Consider the following 18,636-nt stretch of genomic DNA (forward strand, 5'->3'; position numbering starts at 1 on the left):
GATAGCTGCCATTGTTGAAAACCTATTATAAGCCAGGAATAGCTTTTTTTTTTTTAGACAGAGTCTCACTTTGTCATCCTTGGTAGAATGCTGTGGCGTCACACTTCACAGCAACATCCAGCTCTTGGGCTTAGGTGATTCTCTTGCCTCAGCCTCCCAAGTAGCTGGGACTACAGGCACCAGCCATAACGCCAGCTATTTTTTGTTGCAGTTTGGCTGGGGCCGGGTTTGAACCCACCACCCTCAGTATATGGGGCCAGCACCCTACTCACTGAGCCACAGGTGCTGCCCATGTTAGGGGCCTGTTACATAGAGCTCACTTAATATAAGCAATCATCTTGAAGTAGGAATTATTATTTTCTTCTTTTTTTCTTTTATCCTCATGGAGTTTTTTTTCTTTTTTAAGAAGTAGGAATTATCATCTTCAATAATGATGAGGAAATTATCTGGGAGGCAAAGGAATTTGTTCAAAGTCATATATGTAGTAAATGCAAGAGTCAAAATTGAAATCCAGGTTTGCCTGAATGCCAAAGTTCATATTCATTCTCTTATACTAATAAGGTGAGAGTAATCCATTCACTGACCAAATACAGTACAACCTCTGTTAAGTTGACCACTCAAGAAGAAACCAGGCCTATTGTACTGATAGTACATGTACATGTGGTGCATGTCTGGTCTATGTAAATTAGGTCAACTTAAGGAGGTGGTCAATGTAGGAAGGTGATCAACTACAGAGGTTCTATTCCAGGCATTATTCTGGGTGCTAGTGACATAAAAGTGAGAAAACCAAGTCCCTGTCTCATGGGGCTCATGCTCTACTGGAGAAGTACAGTCAGCAGGTGGTGTTACTTGCTTTGAATATTTAGTATGTCAGGTGGTGTTAAATGCTTTGAAGAAAAAGTAGGCAGGATAAGAATGATGGGAGCGAGGGGATTGCTATATTAATTAGAATGGTCAGAGATAAGGTGAACTCTGGGCAGATCCAAATGACTTGGAAGAAACAGAACTGGCACAAGTAAGAGCTTTTCCCCTTTTTGTTTATTTGTTTGTTCAGTCTGGAAAACAGGGGCCAGGATGAGGGTGCGAGTGTTAATGGAAAGCATAAAGACCTCAGCCTTAGTCCAGTTGGCTTGTTGGCAAATCATTTCACCTTTGAGCCTTAGGGCCCCCTCCCCATAGACTAGAATAATAGTTTTTGTTCAGCGTCACACAGCCGCCAGAGGATCAAATTAGATAGCTCAAGTGTGAAAGTCTTCTCAAAATTTAAAGCAAGTCCGGGAGTCAACTCTACAACCGAAACGAAGTCTATGTAGGAAAATAAAAGGTATTCCTATCTGTACAATGGGAAGATAGGATTAAAGATCTAATTCAGCATGGTTCCTTATGTTCCGCACCGGTTACCCTAGACATCTTGAAAAGCCACGTCGGGCTGAAAAGAAAAAATGACTAAAATAAATATGCATACATTTCCTAATAGGCCTCTGTTGAAGGTCTATGTTTAATTTATGGCGGTCAGAAACCGCGTCGCGTGTTCCACGAAAATGGGAAAGAGTCCCCGGGTTTCGAATCTTCAACTCTAATCGCCACGCCCCACCTTGGTATTCTCCTTCTTGCCACGCTCCTCCACCCGAACTCCATTTCCCAAAATGCCGCGGGCTTCTACTAGTTGGCCGGCATTGTGACGAAATCACATAGCCTTCTGGGAATTGTAGTTTATTTCCTCCTCAGCCGAAGAAAAATCTAGGGCTGTGGACTACCACTCCCGTGAGGTAGTGAACAATTCTACTGCGTTCGCGGCGTCTTCGAACGCGCCGCGGCAGCCATGTTGGACGTGGCCAGCACAGGGGCCGGCACCAGGGGGTTATTGAAGCAGCTGTCACGATGCTGGGGTCCCTGGTGTTAAGAAGGAAAGTGCCGGCACCACGGCTCCTCCTCCGGTTACTCAGGTCCCCATCGCTCCGGAGCCATGGAGGTGCTTCTGGCCAGAGTGTGATCGCCGGGGGTCGTGGAGAGCCGCAGTGGCTGAGGGCAGCCGCCGGGGGGCGCCCTGGAACATCGCTAGCCTTGCTCCCCGCACAAGGGGCAGCCGCCGGGGGGCACCAGGGAGGACAAGCCGAGACCCAGTTCCGCGCAGCTGCCACGTGGGAACGCCTTCCTAGTGTTGAAGAAACACTGCCGGGACAGGACAGCTGGAATGGAGTCCCCAACAAGGGCAGACTGGGCATGTGGGTCCTGGCCACAGCGCTGGTGGCTCACTGCTACAGCAAGAATCCATCCAACAAGGGTGATTATCGAGACAGTCTGGATTCGAGGAAGGGAGAGGCGGGATGAGTGCCCCGACTTAGCATCTTCAGAGCGTGGGAGGTGCTTATAGTTTTAGACTCAGAGTGACTCACACATCTGGTTCCAGGGGCAGGGTGTTAACACTGGAGACCTCACTGCCTTGGAGTTGTATTATTTCTTGTCATAGGTCAGCCTCCCCTCTTTAGGCATCACTTTGTACAGTGGACTAAACAGCTAATATTAAACAGCATGATCCCTTTATGGTCTAATATTCTTCCCTGTCTAATCCCTTTGTCGAGAGGTCTCCAGAAAACCAGGGGTGTTTTAAGAGCACCCATTAGATGGTTTAGAGAAGTTGCTCCCCTAAGGTGGCCAGTGCCAGCTTGACTTAGAGAGGCTTCTTTCTGGCCTCAAGTTTTCTTACTTATATAGTGAAGGATGATTTCTCAGTATTTTTATAGTACTGAGTAATTTGATCTGTCTTGTAGTTCAGTGGCATGGGTCTGTCCATCAGTCTGTGCTTGGTTTCACCTGCTGTGAGGTGATCTTACCATTTGGGATCATTGGCAGGAGAAGGAAGTTGGATCCCTGGAGATCCAACCAAGGGGGTAGCTGATCCAGATTGGCATTTTACCTGGCTGCATGGAACTGAGGAGGGGTTAGGAGAGTGGACAGATTACCAGCCAGACATATGACCTGTGTGAGTCCAGCCACTCAGATTCTTAGTTATTCCTCAAAGGGGAGGACTGAGGCACATTGTCCATAGATTTTATGACTCCCAAGCTCCAACTTTGAGGCAATAGTGGGGATTGCCATGATTTTCATGTTATTATTCAGCAGGATGTGCTCAGCTGTAAAGGAAAAGCTTTGGACTGGGAGTGATAGTACTGGGGGTTTTGTTTTGTCTCTGTGTCTATCTCCCATTGTGAGTTTGGAGTCTTGCTCTTTCAGTTACCTCATCTACAGAATGAGGGTGTTGAAGTAGACTCTCAGGGCTCTTCCAGGTTAAGTATGCCATACTTCTATAACTTTCAGCATTTTTTTTATACTTTCTGTGTGTCTAATTTGGGGGTAGATATGTGAGAATTCCTAATTTAACACATAGTCATTGAAGGGAATAGTGTAGGCGATTGGCATGCAGGGCTGATGAGTGGTGCTGGCTTGTGTTCTTGGGGGGTGTCAGATAGCCAGTAGGATTAGGAAGTCCTTGGAGGATGGAGGCCCCTGGAGGATATGGAATTCAAACTTGAGTTCTGAAGGATGAGGGAGATGAAAAGGAAAGTGACATTGTGTGCCACATGAGAGCAAGGACTGCATCTTTTTTTTTTTTCAGAGACAGATGCTTATTTGCTGCCCTCGGTAGAGTGCTGTGGCATCACAGCTTACAGCAACCTCTAGCTCTTGGGCTTAGGCCATTCTCTTGCCTCAGCCTCCCAAGTAGCTGGGACTATAGGCACCCATCACAGCACCAGCTATTTTTTGTTGTTGTTGCAGTTTGGCCAGTGCCAGGTTCGAACCCGCCACCCTCAGTATATGCGGCCAGAGCCCTACTCACTGAATGCCGCCTGCAAGGGCTGCATCTTAACTTTTTTTTCAGGTTGATACCAGCAACTTTTCCTAATACCTACACATCATTTGTCCACCAGTGTCTGTAACTTAGTAGATACTCAGTAAATATGTCTTAAATTGAATTGTATTTCATTCAAAGGCTTCAGAGAACTAAGATAACAAGAGTTGTAGGTCACCATGTTATGTGCAAGGGCGAGCAGAGGGACTAGCTTGGTTGGAAGATGGGATCTTTGGAACAAGTTGAGAGCAGATAAAATGGGGCCTGGGTGCTAGAGATGGGGTTGGAATTTTTTTCTGCAGGCAATGGAAAGCCATGGAAGGATAGGGGAGAGGTGTCTAAGGTTGTGCTTAAGATGTCGCTGGGTGGCTACAGACTGAACTTTATAGTATGCAAATTCTAGTGAGGAGACCAAAGTTTGTTTACTAAAGTAATGACCAAAAACCATGACCAGTTCCAACTTGTCAGCTACCCTGTTCCCTAAGTTTTGAGTCAAGGCCCTTATGCAGCTGAACCCTTTAGGAGCCAAGAGGCCCTGGTTCTAATCTCTGTTCTTCCCTCATTCTGTGCCTTGCAGAAGCCACTTTTTTTCTGTGAGGGTTGAGTGGATTCAGCCATCTCTGAGGAAGGTTTGATCCCCTTCCAGCTGGTGGCTGGCTCAGCATGCTTGGGTGTGTGCCTGGAGAGCTTATGGGCAAGGTAAGCAGGAACGACCTGGCCCTGGATTATAGGCCAGGAGGTGGAGCAGAGGCACAGTGTTTGAACCACAGAATTGGTTTTCATATGCATGTAATATGGATCTCTTATCTTTTTTGTTCAGGTAAGGAAACTGAAGTTTAGGAGATTAGTTGAGCTGGCTAGGTCGTACAACCAGTAGTAGGTTGAGACTAAGCCCAGGTCTGCCTACCTCTGTCCTGGTCTTTCTACCCTACTCTAGTGCATTGTCTCATAGATGAGTCTCTTCCCTGGATTGAGAGCTTCCTGAGGCGGGGATGAGTTTGAGACTGTCTCATGCCTAACAGTGTAGCTCAGAACTAAGCTGGGCACAGAGGATTCTCCTAGCACTTGATATTCGATTATTTGAAAAAATTATGTCTCTGTTGACTTTTGAGTTTTCCAAGTCAACCAGTATCTATCTCTGACCACAAGGTGGTGCCAACAGCCTGCAGACTGCCCAGGCCAGAACAGGATCAGCATTGCTTTTCTGCTAGGCCTGGTGATTCCTAAGGAATCTGAACTCTTGCTTTGGGTCTCCCTTTGCTGGGCTTGGTGATGGAGAGTTTGTAGATTTTTCAACCATCATTTCATCTTTTCGACATCCTTGTGAAGCTGGCAGGCAAAGATTATTGTCTCTGCTTTATAGTCCGGAGGCTATTGTTGAGAGGGACCTGGGCTGTCACATGGTAAGCAGATGGCAGAATGGGTTGAATCCAGGTCTCAGCTCCTGGTTGAGGTTCTCTCCATTGTCAGAGGTGCCCACACCCCACCTGCTCCTCCTCATCCTATCTCAGAACTGGGATGAAGAATTGGAGATGGGAGAGAAAGTGGACAAGGTCAGGGAGCAGTTAATAACAACAGTGATAGTCACATAAAATATACTGTATTACACAGAGCCTTTTAGCATAAGAAGAGCGCACTGAGTGCTTCCCATGGCAAGACACAGTACTGGCACATTACTTGCATCCCCTGTATGATGAGAGGAGCTAAGAGTTTGGTCTCTGTAATAGAAAGGTATGGAAGTCAGGTAACACTGATCACCACGTGGGGAGGAGATGAGAAGCTTTCAGTCGTGGGATGCAACTGTTCGGGAAGTGCTTCCTCTTCCACTATCTACCTGGTCTCTCTAGGCACCCCTGAGGGGAAGGTTCTGGCCAAGGATCTGATCAGTACCCCCTTTCTCTCCAGATGCAGCCCTGTTGGAAGCCGCTCGTGCCAACAATGTGCAAGAAGTCCGCAGGTAAGTGTCGAATCCCAGGCCTTGCTCTCCTCCATAGGAGGGGCCGAGCAAACTGAGCCTTTCCTTATGTGATGACTCAGCCTTGGAAGAAATTCTCACCCTAAGCTGGGAACTATCCCCTGTGACTTCCTTGTAGTCACAGATTCACCTGGCTCTCTTGGTCCAGGTCAACCCTCAGATATTTTAGGAAGGGAGTCAGCCCTCAAACATCCCTGGATCCTTCAGCTGTTTTGTTCTTCATGAGAATGGTTTGGAGGCCCCTCCATATCCTGCAAGTTTTTCTTTGAATCTTTCAACTCATTCTCATTTCTCTGTGAATGTGGTCACATGTTATGATTTGCTGCCTGGACATTTGTAGGTGAATATCCGTGGAGAAGCTTGGAGACTTGGGAGGGAGCTGACAGAGACACTCTGCCAGAGGTCTTCTGGAGCTAGAAAGCCCTGCTTACAGGACTAGGGTGCCCATCATCGGCTCTTGCATAGGGACAGAATGGATCTCTCTAGCCTTACAGGCTCAGCTAGTCCCTTGTGACTCCTGGCAGATTAGATTTAAAGTGTGTTTTGAAGCAGGGGTAGGACTCAACTCAGAGCTCAGGTCAGGATCTTTCCAGGATGGATGTTCAGATTAGGGTAACATAGGGCATCAGTTATGGGATTGTTGGTTAGGGGCAGAGGTTTTATTCTTGGTGAAACTACTAGGCCCCAATGGACCTAACTTTTACCTCTTTTGGCCCTTTGGTTTTTGGGGTTTTTTGCAGTTTTTGGCCGGGGCTGGGTTTTAACTCGCCACCTCTGGCATATGGGGCCAGTGCCCTACCCTTTTGAGCCACAGGTACTGCTCATCTTTTGGCCCTTTGTATAGAGCTAGGTGGCCAGAGGACACCCCCTCTTTTCTGCCATCATGTCTGCATTTAGACAGAAAGTGTTGGGGTGACTGTGCCTGTACCCAGTGCCACAGACCCTTGTGCTTTTCCCCACTCTAGCTGTCTGAACATACAGGAAAGTGTTGAAAGGCAACCACAGCCCCATCAAGACTTACTGCTTTGATTCCTTTTCATTTTATCTGTAGCATTATTATTGATTCTCAAGGGTGCTCTTGAGTATTAATGTTCAAGGCTTAGTTTTTAATAAACCACTTTTGGAAGTATGGGCTGGGAGTTGTTTTGTAGCCAAATAAATATGATGGAGCAATAGTTTAATAAACATGCAATGATGCATCTTAAAAACCAAGCACAGATGTCATCTCATTGTTATAAGAGCCATTCATAACTGCGGGCCGTGTGTGGCATCTTCATTCCCTCGGAAATATATGAGCCCCCCGCTTTGTTCTGCTGCAGTACAAGGGAGTAAGGGGGTGGAAACTGGCTCTTGCTGACCCTGAAGTCACCTGTTGGTTACTGCCAAGGACTGTCAGGTTAACCCAGTGTTGGCAGAGCATTTGCAGAGCAGCATTGGTGCAAATCCACCTATCCATTCTCCAAGGAAGGCTGACTTTACCCTATGCCTGGAGCCCTCAGTGTTGATATTTTAGTTCTTTCAGATACATGTTTTTTAAGAGCAATTAAATACCTGCCTCAAGAATACAGATGATGTATAAACTTGCAGTGTATGTGTGATTTAGAAATTGTTCTGAACGATCATTGCCTGTGTGGATGGTGTCTATGGAGGCCTGTCGCTTACCCCAGATTCTAGCCTACTTTTTTCCTGCCTTGTCTTGTCTTACCTCCCATCAGAATTAGGTGAGGAAGGCGCACACTGTGGCCCCAGAGCCAGGAGCCAGCTGAGTGAAGGGAGGAGGCAGATGCTGGCTGGCTGCTGGGTCTGGAGAACATGTTGGTGCTGCTGCCAAGGTGGGACTTGTGCAGGGTATGGGGAAAGAGGGAAGGTGAGTTGAGAGAGGCTGGAATGTACAAGGTCTGGCATGCCCAGGGTGAGGAGTTTTGAACTCATAGCCATTCTACAAACAGTGGGGAGATGTGGGAGGTTTTTGAGCCGGGGAATTACCTAGTTAGCACTGTGTTGCAGAGAGGTGAAGAATGGATTGCACTGGGAAAAGGCTGAAGGCAGATGTGTTAAGAGGTTGTTTCAGTAAGATAGATTAAAAGTGATGAAGGCCTGAATGAGGACATCCTTTTCTTCCTTTCACCCAGAGCAGTTTTTGCTTCTGAAAGATTGAGTGGGCCTCTTCTGGGCACTACACATGGGGGAGGGGAGGGACCCAGGCTCTGGTCCCAAGGAAACAGATGTGTAACCCATCAACTACAGCTCTTCCTGCTCACAGAGCCAGGTCTTGGGGGAGAGTGGGGTTGTGGAGAGCCTGACCATTCTTGCTCAAAGGAAACTTTCTTGAATTCCTACGGCAGGTCCTTAATCAGCCTTTCTGTGCCCTAGACGCTGCACCTGTGCTTCATGCTGTTTTATTTCTTCCTCTGTGAAATAAATAATTCACAGAGAATTATTCTGAGAAATGTATAATTAGATGATTTTGTCATTGTGTGAGTATTGGAGTATACTTACACAAACCTACATGGTATAGCGTCTTACCCATCTAGGGTATATGGTATAGCATATTGATCCTAGACTACAAACCTGTATAGCAGGTTACTGTATTGAATACTGTAGGCATTTGTAACACAGTGGTAATTATATGTCTAGACATATCTAAATATAAAAAAGGTAATATATTACCCTATGATGTTAATACAGCTATGATATCCCTAGATGATAGGAATTTTTCAGCTTCGTTGTAATTGTACAGGACCACTGTCATCAATGTAGTCTGTCATGGACCAAAACATTATTATGTGGGGCATGACTAGTGTATACCCTGTGTTATGAGTGCTATGGTCAATGATACCAGTATTTAGAACAAAACTCAGACATGCTGAGTAATACTGTCTACTGCCTTTCTGTCCTCCTTGACTTCTCTGGCGCTTTGTGCTGTGCATGTCTCTTCCTTGATCTTTCCCAATTCCTGTCCCCAGAGCTGTGGCCTCCAGAGAGCTCTGGATAGTGAATGACAGCAGCCTGAGGCTGTTCAGCTCAGGGTTGCTTCATCCTCTTGAAGGACACTATGGAGTCTGCAGTCCCTGGGCCCTGGGCTTTTGTACAGACGGGTATAACTGAAGTGAGAAGTGCGGAGTCTTACTTCCACCCTCTGCTTAAATGCTACCAGCCTTCAAGGCTCAACTCAAGTGCTGCCTCCCTTATGAAGCCTTCCTTGGTTTCTCCCAGCCCAGTGTGATCTTTTCTTCCTTTGTCCCCTATGCTTGCTTCTGCTGCATACCTCCCCTGTAGTCTGGGAGGGTATGAGTGTCATCTGGAAAGGGCCACGCCAGCCTATATAGCAAGAGGGGAGTCCTCTTGTAGAAGAAAAGTTGGAGGTCAGGTTGGAGAAGTAGGCTGAAAGTCAAGACAGAGGAGGCAGTAATTCCACAAACAGGAAAATCAGTGAGATTCACACGCTGACCAAATTAGGAACAGAATAGGGATCCTCAGAGAGTATAAGACCATGAAGCCAACAGCTCAGGTTGGTGGCCCTTCTACGTGAGCACTATTGACCTGTGTTACGTGGAGCTGGCTCGTTGCGTGTGGTGTGGGCTGCCTGGCTAAAGGTGCAGGGCAGGATCTGCCACTTGCCACACTGTTCTTTGTTTTAAGACATTTGTGGGCTGGACTTCAGCTTACACCTCTGGACTGTGCCTCCCCAAGGGCAGGGACAAGATCCAGTTCCCCACTGTCTCTGACCTAGTCTCCCAGCTCAGTGGGAACTTTTTAGTGACTTTTTCTTTGTTTGCTCTTTACTGACTTCTCAGTATAACTGAAGTGAGCAGTCCAGCGTCTTACTCCTGTACTCCCCTTGGTTATATAAGATGGAGGCCAGGTCTTTTATCTCTCCTTTCCATCTCCCTGTGTGACAACCATTTCCTCCCTTCTCCCCCAGTGCACTTACCTTGTAAGTTCATCTAGCTGTGGCTCTTTGGGAATGGAAGCTTGGCCCCTAGCCTACCTGTTAGCAGTGTGTACAGGTGGCTCTACTCCTGGGCTCAGTCCAAACCTCCTGTCTGGACTCAGGAACTGTTCATCCGAGACCTAGGGCACAGGGCAGACTGAAGGCACATCTGTCCAGGCTCAGGCTGAGACATGTGAGAAGTTGTCAGGACCGGGAAAAGTGAGGCCTCCTGTTCTCCCAGTGGAGATCATATTTCCTTCAGAACAAACTAAGTGAAAGATAACACCCTTACCCATTTCCCTACTTCCAGAAGAGAGCTGATGCTGAGTACTTAACTCAGTTGTTCATCAGCCTAAACAGTCTCTAATGAAGGAAGCCTGGTAGTATCAATTTTGAACCTCAGACTGCCTCCCCTTTCTCCTCTAGATTCACTTGTTCATTTAGCAAACATTTACTGAGCACCTGCCAGAATACTGGGTCTTCTCCTTGGTACAGGGGACACCTGACCAGGCATGATTTCTGCCCTTGATAACAGAGTTAGATTTAGATGGTGTGATTGGTGCTGTGAGACAGGAGAATACAGGGGCTGCATACAAGATGCCCCAACCAGCCTGGGGAATCAGAGAAAACCTCCTACAGAAAACGGCACCTGATCAGAGTCTTAAAATTTTAGTATTACTTAGCAAATAGAAGGGGATGACATTTTAGGCAAAAGGGATGGCATGAATGGTACTGCCCTCTTGGTACTAGAGTCTAACTGAGAGCCAGATGGCTAATTATGCAATTATTATGATGTGCTTCAAAAGTGAAGTAAAATTAGTCTTTTCAACAAATGGTGCTAGGACAACTGGACATGCAGAAGAATGTGGTTGAACCCTTACCTGACACCGTGCATAAAAATGAACTCAGAGTGGTTCATGGACCTAAATATAGGAGCTAAAACTATAAAACTATTAGAAGACAACATAGGAGCAAATCTTTGCTACCTTGGATTAGGCAAAGACTTCTCAGATATGGCACCAAAAGCACAAGCAACCAAAGAAAAAAATAAATTCAAAATTAAAAGCTTTTGTACTTCATAGCACAAAAGAGAAAAGACTAATAGGATGGGAGAATATTTTGCAAATCATATGTTTGATAAGGGACATGCGTTCATAATATATAAAGAACTCTTACAACTCAACAATGAAAACATGATCTAATTGAAAAATGGACAAGGGGTCTGAATAGACATTACTCCAAAGAAGATATGCAAAGGACTGATAAGTTAGTCGGGGCTTGCACATTGAAACCACAGTGTGATACTACTTCATGTCCATTAAGGTGTCTATAATAAAAAAGAGATTGATAAGAGCAAGTGTTGGCAAGGATGTGGAGAAATTGGAACCCTCATATATTGCTGGTGGGGATGTAAAATAGTGTAGCCACTTTGGAAAACAGTTTGGTAGTTCCTCAAACATAGTTAACTTTTGACCTAGCAAGTCCACTCTAGGTATATACCCGAGAGAAATGAAAACATGGACATTAGTGTACTTGTACGTGAGTGTTCACAGCAGCAGCATTCATACTATTTCTGAAATGTGGAAATGTCAGCCCAAAGGAAGAAATTGAGGCTAAGTAATTAATGTAAGTAGAGAGTTTATTTGGGCCACGTTTGAGGACTACAATCCAGGAGCATAGATCTAAGTTGCCCTTAATCCTCCATTTAGCAGTTACATAGGGTTCTTAAAGGAAAAAAAGAAGGCAGTTCTTAATTTGTTCTTCAAGAGTTCACTCTAGGGTTGTTGCCCATAGCTCAGTGGGTGGGGCATCAGCCACATACTTGGAGTCTGGAAGGTTCAAACCCAGCCTAGGCCAGCTAAAGCAACAATGACAGCTGCAATTAAAAAAAAATAAATAAAAGAGTTTACACAAAAGTAACATAAACTGTTGATTGTCTATACATTGTTCTTTGTATCACAGATTCTAGGAGCATGAAGATAATGGGTGAGGCAGCTGGTCAGGAAACTACAGGGAAGAACAGAAAGAAGGAAATGCCTTTAAATGATTGCCCTAGGGCACGACTTGGGGGTGACTGAAGTCCCATACTCCTTTCTCTCTGGACCTGATAAATTTTGCATATTTCACATAACTCAGACTGCTTTGAGCTGTTTTTCTTTTCTCAGAAACAACCTCAAAGTGCATTAATTGATGAATGCATAGATAAAAAGTATGACATAACCAAACATCAGAATGGTATTCTGCAATGCAAAGGAAGGAAGCACTGACGTACGGTACAACACAGATGAACCTCTAAAATGTGCTAAGCTAAAAAAGCCAGTCGCAAAAGGCCACTGTCATAGTCCCTTTGGGCTGCTGTGACACTGAATTGTGTGGCTTATAAACAACAGAAATGTATTTGTCCCTGTTCCAGAGGCTAGGAAGTCCTAGATCACAGCTCTGACAGATTTGGTATCTAGTGAGGTTCCACTTCCTCATTCAGGGATGGCTATCTTCTCATTGTGTCCTCAAGTGGTGAAAGGTGTGAGGGAGCTCTCTGTGATCCTTTTTATAAGGGCACTAGGCCCATTGTGGAAGCTCCACCCTTGTGACCCAGTAACTTCCCAAAGGTCCTGCCTCCCAACCCCATCACATTAGCAATTGGGTCTCAAACATTCCACCTGTAGCAGCCATATAGTATATGATTCCATTTATGTGAAATGTCCAGAATACACAAATCCATAGAAACAGAAAATAGAGTAGTGATTGCCAAGGTGGAAGGAGCAGAACAAGGGGATGGGGAAGATTGCTAATAGGTCTAGGACTTCTTTTCTGGGTGATGAAAATATTCTGGAATTAGATTGTAGTCATGGTTGCACAATTCAGAATTTACTAAAAACAATTGAACTGCACACTTTTAAATGGGTGGAATTTATGGTATATGCATTACATCTTGTTCACCAAGAGTTTACATTAGAGTAACATAAGCTGTTACTCAATACAACTTTTTTAAAAAGCAAAGTACAAGACACTTGGGAATCTTCCCTTGAGTATGAGAGGGTTGGAAAGGGGGGGTATGTGTTGGTAAGGGAAATCCTCTGGGTAAGTGAGATTGAAGTGAACTCTGAAAGTGGAAGAGAAAAGTGGAGGCAAGTTCAGTTAGAACCGTGGTTCTCAACCTTTCTAATGCCACGGCCCTTTAATACAGTTCCTGTGGGTCATGACCCACAGGTTGAGAACCGCTACGTTAGATGGAGCAGCAGGTAGAAGGCCCTGAGTTGAGTAAGATGTGAAGAAATAGAGGAATTGAGGGAAGGCCAATATAGCTGGACCCTAGAAAACCAGGGGAGTGGTGTGAAATGAAGTTGGAGAGTTAACAAGGACCACACTGCACTGGGTCTGTAGGCCCAAATTAATAATTTTAATTTTAGTCCTAAGAGGAGTGGGCAGCCATTGAGGAATTTTAAACTGGTATGTGTATGTGAGAGAGGGAAAGACTAACAGACACAGTGCCATGATTTAGATCTGTAATTTTAAAAATCCTGCTGGTTGCTTGGTAAAGAGCTATAGGGGGTGCAGAAGGACTAGTAGAAAAGCAGCTGGCATAGTCCAGATGAGAGATGCGATCTGGACTAAGATGTTGGTAGTAGAGATGGAGGAAGTAAGCTGTTTAGGACTTGATGATAGTTGGGACCTTATCAATGCCTGGTACAATGCCTGCTATACCGCAAGTATTCAATAAATGAATGTTGGATAAATAAATAGAATTAGATATGGCTAATTCGAGAGAAGAAGGTGTTAATGAATTTTGGTGTTTTGACTTGATCATCCAAGTAGCTGCTCTTGCCATTTACTGAGATGAGGACCCAGAGGAAGACTGGGTAGGGGAGAAAGATTATGAATTCAGTTTTAAATGTGCTGAATTTAACATGCCAGTGAGATACTCAAGTAAATGCGTCTCTCTGACGGGTCTCTGTGACTTCCCACTGTATGTACACACCATGCTGTCTCTCAAAATGTCTCTGTTTGTCAGTTAGGAGATTCTTTTCATGTCCTGTTTTGATTTCTGATCTGATGGTTTTAGAAAATAAAGGACATCATATCAGCTGAAATGGATTTACTAGATGGCTTTGGAGCAAAATTCTGATTTGGTTTACAGTTCAGGAAAGAAGAAGGGTTGGGCTTTTTGAGGGGTAAACACATTTATTCTAGCTTTGCATTGATGGCTTGGTTTGGTTCTTGTCCCTGGATGCCTCAGCTTGGGGCTTGAGGCACTTGCTGTCTGTGTGCCAGGATTGAGGTGTCCAGAATGTGCTTAGCTACAGCACAGGTAAATGTTCTGCACATTGATCCAGGGATTTTATCTAATTAACAAAAACCCTGGCTGGTAAATACATTTGACTGTCTCGAGGCCTCAGAGAAACTGTCTGTTTATCGATTGTCGTATCATTTTGGCTGGATGGGAAGATATTAATGATGGCATCAGAGCAACCAAAACATCCAGGTCTCTTAATCAGTAAGTATGTAAATGTCCTTGAGGCTTGCAGTAAGTAGATTGAAACAAAAGCTTTATCCTAGCCCAAAGGTCAGGGCCTCAAGGGCATCACTCTTGTAATTTGAAGCTTACAATGAGAGCGTCTTAAAATCATCACACAGATTTTTTGAATGTTTGGATATTGGAAAGCAACATAATGTTATAGAAAAAAAATGCAAAGAGTTTTAGAATTAGAAGACCTGGTTTCCACTTTTGACATAATTACTAACTGGCTGTGTAACCATTAATAAGTCATGGAACCTACTTTTCTTAGTCTTAGTTTCTAATCTTGTTAATGAAGTTCCCATGGAGAACTTTTAAATCTCAGCATTAAGCTTAGCAGAGAATGTTGAGTTCTTGTGGACAGTACCAGATCACACACTGAAACTCCAATCTTGCTCAAGTAGACCTTGACCCAGCAAACAGTTCTACAGAGTGGTCCAGTTTGTGGCTTCTTTTCTGAGGTACCTGATCTGCTGGGGTTCTGATTGCTTGCTCCCTGGTGATGGAAGGTAATTGGGGAAGATTGGATTAGGATCTTTTCTTGAACTTCATGGGTAGGTGAATTGTGGAAGCAGGTGAAGCCCAGCAGAGTCAGATAATTGGCAAAGAATAGCCAGGGCAGTGGGCTTGGAGGGAGGGAGGATGCTGGGACTGATCCTCTGCTGTTGGCTGTGTGGCCTTGGGCTGGTCTCTTGACTTCTTCTTCAGTGACCTCTGCTGTCTGACCTCCCTTCTGGAATCTTGGGAGAGTTTCAAGCAGATGAACCCTTGTTGTCTGGAAAATTACTCATCCTTTGGGTTATCAATGTCACATATTCCAGGAAGCCTTTCCTGATCGTCCAGCACCTGTGGGTTCCCATAGTACTCTGTACTTTCTCTGTGAGGGCACCTGCCACCCTGTATGGGTTATCTATTTCCCTTCTCTTTCACAGTATTGTCAGTTTTGGAAGGCAGGCAGACCATATTTGTGTTGTTCATCACTGTGCATGTAAATAGTTAGCAAATACTTATTGAATATTATCAAAATATTTTGTAAATGGTGTACAGTTGAACAAACTTTGATAGTTATTAGTCATAACATAAAGAGGATTGACTTACCTTTGAAAAATCAAAAGTGAAGTGAAAATGAAATAGTGTAATCATTTATTCATTCAACAGTAGCACCTGCTTGCTACGTGTGGCACAGTGTAAGATGGATCAGTGGTCAACGAAAAATATATACAAGCCTAGACTCTTGGAGCTTGAAGCCTAGTCAGACTTTAATCCTACAAATGTGAAATTACAACCGTTAGCAAATGCTGCAAAGGAGCAATACAGAGAATCATGAGAACCTGTAATAGATTTCCCCTGATCACAAAAAGCTCTCCAAAGGAAGTTTGAGCTCCAAAGTGAAGCATAAGTAAGAGTTACCTAGGTGAAGAAGAATGGGAAAAGCTTCCTTGGCAGAAGGAACTTTTATTTACTGAAATCTTGTGGGAGGAGGAAGCATGGCCAGTGTGAAGGACTGAAAAAGGCTATTAGGACTGCAGCTGGAGGAAGGCGCCAGAAGCCTAGAATAGCAGATCTTGCAGGGCATCAGAGGCCATATGGAGGAGCTTTGTCTTTATTCAAACAGCAGTGCTAGCTGAACTGGGGTCGGGAGGAGATCAGTATGATCAGCAACCTTTCTGGCTGAGGAACATCAGAACTGATCTGACCGCCTACCTACTTGTTTGTGCCAGGCAACTTCTTGGGCATGGTTCTGTCCCTTGAGGCAGTATAGGCTACAAAGCTACAATCTCCCCAGGGCTCAGTGGCAATAGCAGATATCAGGCTTTCTCTCCTTACCACCATTTCTGTGGCCCAGGTGCTGCTTCTCCTCTAAAATCTCAGTTCAGTCACAGGCAGAAGACAAAATACTGTTGGTATGGCTGGAACCGATTGGAGTTTTCCTAAGGAATTTTCCTGGAGACTAAGGCACAGAGAGAAATCCAAGAGTATTGAAAACTGTCAAGTTGAAGAGTTACCAAGATGACAATATTCACATACACTCTTTGCCTCAAAGTTCCTGTACTGTCCCTGTCCTATTTGAAAATCCTTCTCAGGAAATCTCAATTCTGAATTTTGAGGCCCTTCTACATCCTGCCTGCCTCCTTCACTCTCTTCCCTCTGAGGAGGGGTTCTAGGCCCAGGGTCCTTGTAAGGAAATAAATGGTCCTCTTTTTGTGATTCTGTCAGTGGATCCAAATCCAAGTGGATTTCCTGTCACTGGCAGGAATCAGTGGGACTTCTGACAACAAGGCTTGCATCTCAGCTGTGCCATTTGTTAGCTCCATGGTATTGGAAAAATTGCCTAACCTATCAACCCTTAGAATCTTCTGGAAAGTGGGGGTGATAATTGATCTACCTCTCACCATTACTGTGAGGATTAAATGAGAAAATGCAGGTAAAATCACTCGTGGTACTATGCCTGCCATAATACTCAGTACATAGTTGGTATTTTTATTGAGTGATGTTAATCACATGAAGTTTTCTCCCCTAATTAACAAAATAAATTAAGGTAACGGGCAGAATTTTGGTGGCATTCAATTTTTACTCCCTACATTTTTTTAAGCAGTTAGTGTGACCATTTCATTTAGAGGCTTCCTCAGTAATGAACATAAGATAAATTACTATTAAGGTGCACTAAAAAATTCACAACCTATCATGCTTAGTTTTACCACCTTTATTTAGAACCCACATTTATTCAGGATTTCTTTAACATTTATAGCATGTTACTTTATTAACATAATTTCTTGTATGTATAATATTTTATGTATATTATACTATACAGTCATATATCGCTTAATGGGGATATATATACTAAGAAATTCATTGTTAGGTGATTTTGTCATTGTGCAAACCTGACAGAGTGTACGTACACAAACCCAGATGGTATAGCCTGCTACATACTTAGGCTGTATGATATAGACTATTACTCCTAGGCTACAAACCTATCCAGCATGTTACTGTACTGAGTACTATAGGCCATTTTAACACAATAGTAAGGATTTATGTATCTAAACACAGAAAAGATATGGTAAAAATTTGGTATAAAAGATAAAAAATGGACTCGGCGCCTATAGCTCAAGTCGCAGGGGCGCCAGCCATATACACCTGAGCTGGCGGGTTCGAATCCAGCCTGGGCCTGCCAAGCAACAATGACAATTACAACCAAAAGATGGCCAGGTGTTATGGCGGGTGCCTGTGGTCCCAGCTACTTGGGAGGCTGAGGCAAGAGAATCACTTAAGCCCAGGAGTTGGAGGTTGCTGTGAGCTGTGACGCCATGACACTCTACCACGGGTGACATAGTGAAACTCTGTCTCAAAAAAAAAGATAAAAACGTATACTTTTATTAGGGCAGCTCCATTGTCATCTCATGAGACCACATCATATATATAGCCTTTTGTTGACTGAAATGTCATTATGTGGTTCATGAATGACTGTGTAACATATGTAAAACATTATAATACTAATGAAATAATACTTTAATAACAGTAATTACGTTGTTAATATTATCCTTAGTAGCTGATGCTTATTGAGTGCGTTTTTTGTATCTGGCATTACATGATACTTTAATCACTGATTTATTACAACAAACCTTATAAATAGTATAGTCCCATTTCACAGATGGTAAACCAGAAGTTCAGGTTGCTTCAGTAATTTGCCCAAAGTTGCCTACTTGGGAAGTGGCCCACTGCTTCATTTTACAGATGGGGAGGCTGTGAAGCCTAAAGAAGAGAGGCTTGCCCTGGTCCCAGTTTCTTCTTAGTACTCTTCTTAGACATATTCTCATTAAAGGGAAAACTGTTCCTGCCTGGCTTACTGGGAATACATAAGATGCCTAAAGATAATTGTCAAAGTCAGACCCCTTGTCTACCCTCCTCTCAACTCTGCTTCTCAAAAACTTATCACCAACTTATCCCCCCAAGTCATGCCCACCAGCCAGGACTGGCCTTCATTCTCTCCCAGAAAGCACCCCATTCTGGTTAGAGTTGGCCTCTCACTGTCCCAAACGTATTTCCTCATTCTTACATGTGAGCCTTGGCAGGGCTTCCAGTCCATTCCTGTCCTGCTGTCTGTCTAGATCCTGTTCATATTGCTTTGCCCATTTGAGCCCTTTTTTCAGAAAGTTCATCTTGACTAATAATAATAGCTGGTTTATGTTTATTTTATTTTTTTAGAGAGAAAGTCTTGCTGTGTTTTCTAGGCTGGAGTGCCGTGGTTATTCACCGGCATAATCACAGCACCCTGCAGCCTTGCACTCCTGGGCTCAAGTGATTTCCCTGCTTTAGCCTCTCAAGTACTTGGGGCTGACTATAGGCATGTGCCACTGCACTTG

At 44.3% G+C, this 18,636-nt stretch overlaps 1 protein-coding gene across 2 annotated transcripts in view; it reads left to right on the forward strand.

The window, feature by feature from the left end:
- The first annotated feature begins 1,674 nt into the window (after positions 1–1,674).
- CLPB (ClpB homolog, mitochondrial AAA ATPase chaperonin) overlaps positions 1,675–18,636 on the forward strand; it is a 164,203-nt gene continuing 147,241 nt past the window's right edge. For both annotated transcript variants that reach the window (XM_003780927.3, XM_003780926.3), the window contains exons 1-2: positions 1,675–2,284; positions 5,756–5,807. In XM_003780927.3, coding sequence (XP_003780975.1) covers positions 1,882–2,284; positions 5,756–5,807 — 455 coding nt within the window. In that variant the 5' untranslated portion in view covers positions 1,675–1,881. The remainder of the gene's footprint in view (positions 2,285–5,755; positions 5,808–18,636) is intronic.

Source organism: Otolemur garnettii, unplaced genomic scaffold, assembly GCF_000181295.1.
Source record: "Otolemur garnettii isolate 467f Iridium unplaced genomic scaffold, OtoGar3 scaffold00001, whole genome shotgun sequence".
Classification (NCBI taxonomy): Eukaryota; Metazoa; Chordata; class Mammalia; order Primates; family Galagidae; genus Otolemur; species Otolemur garnettii.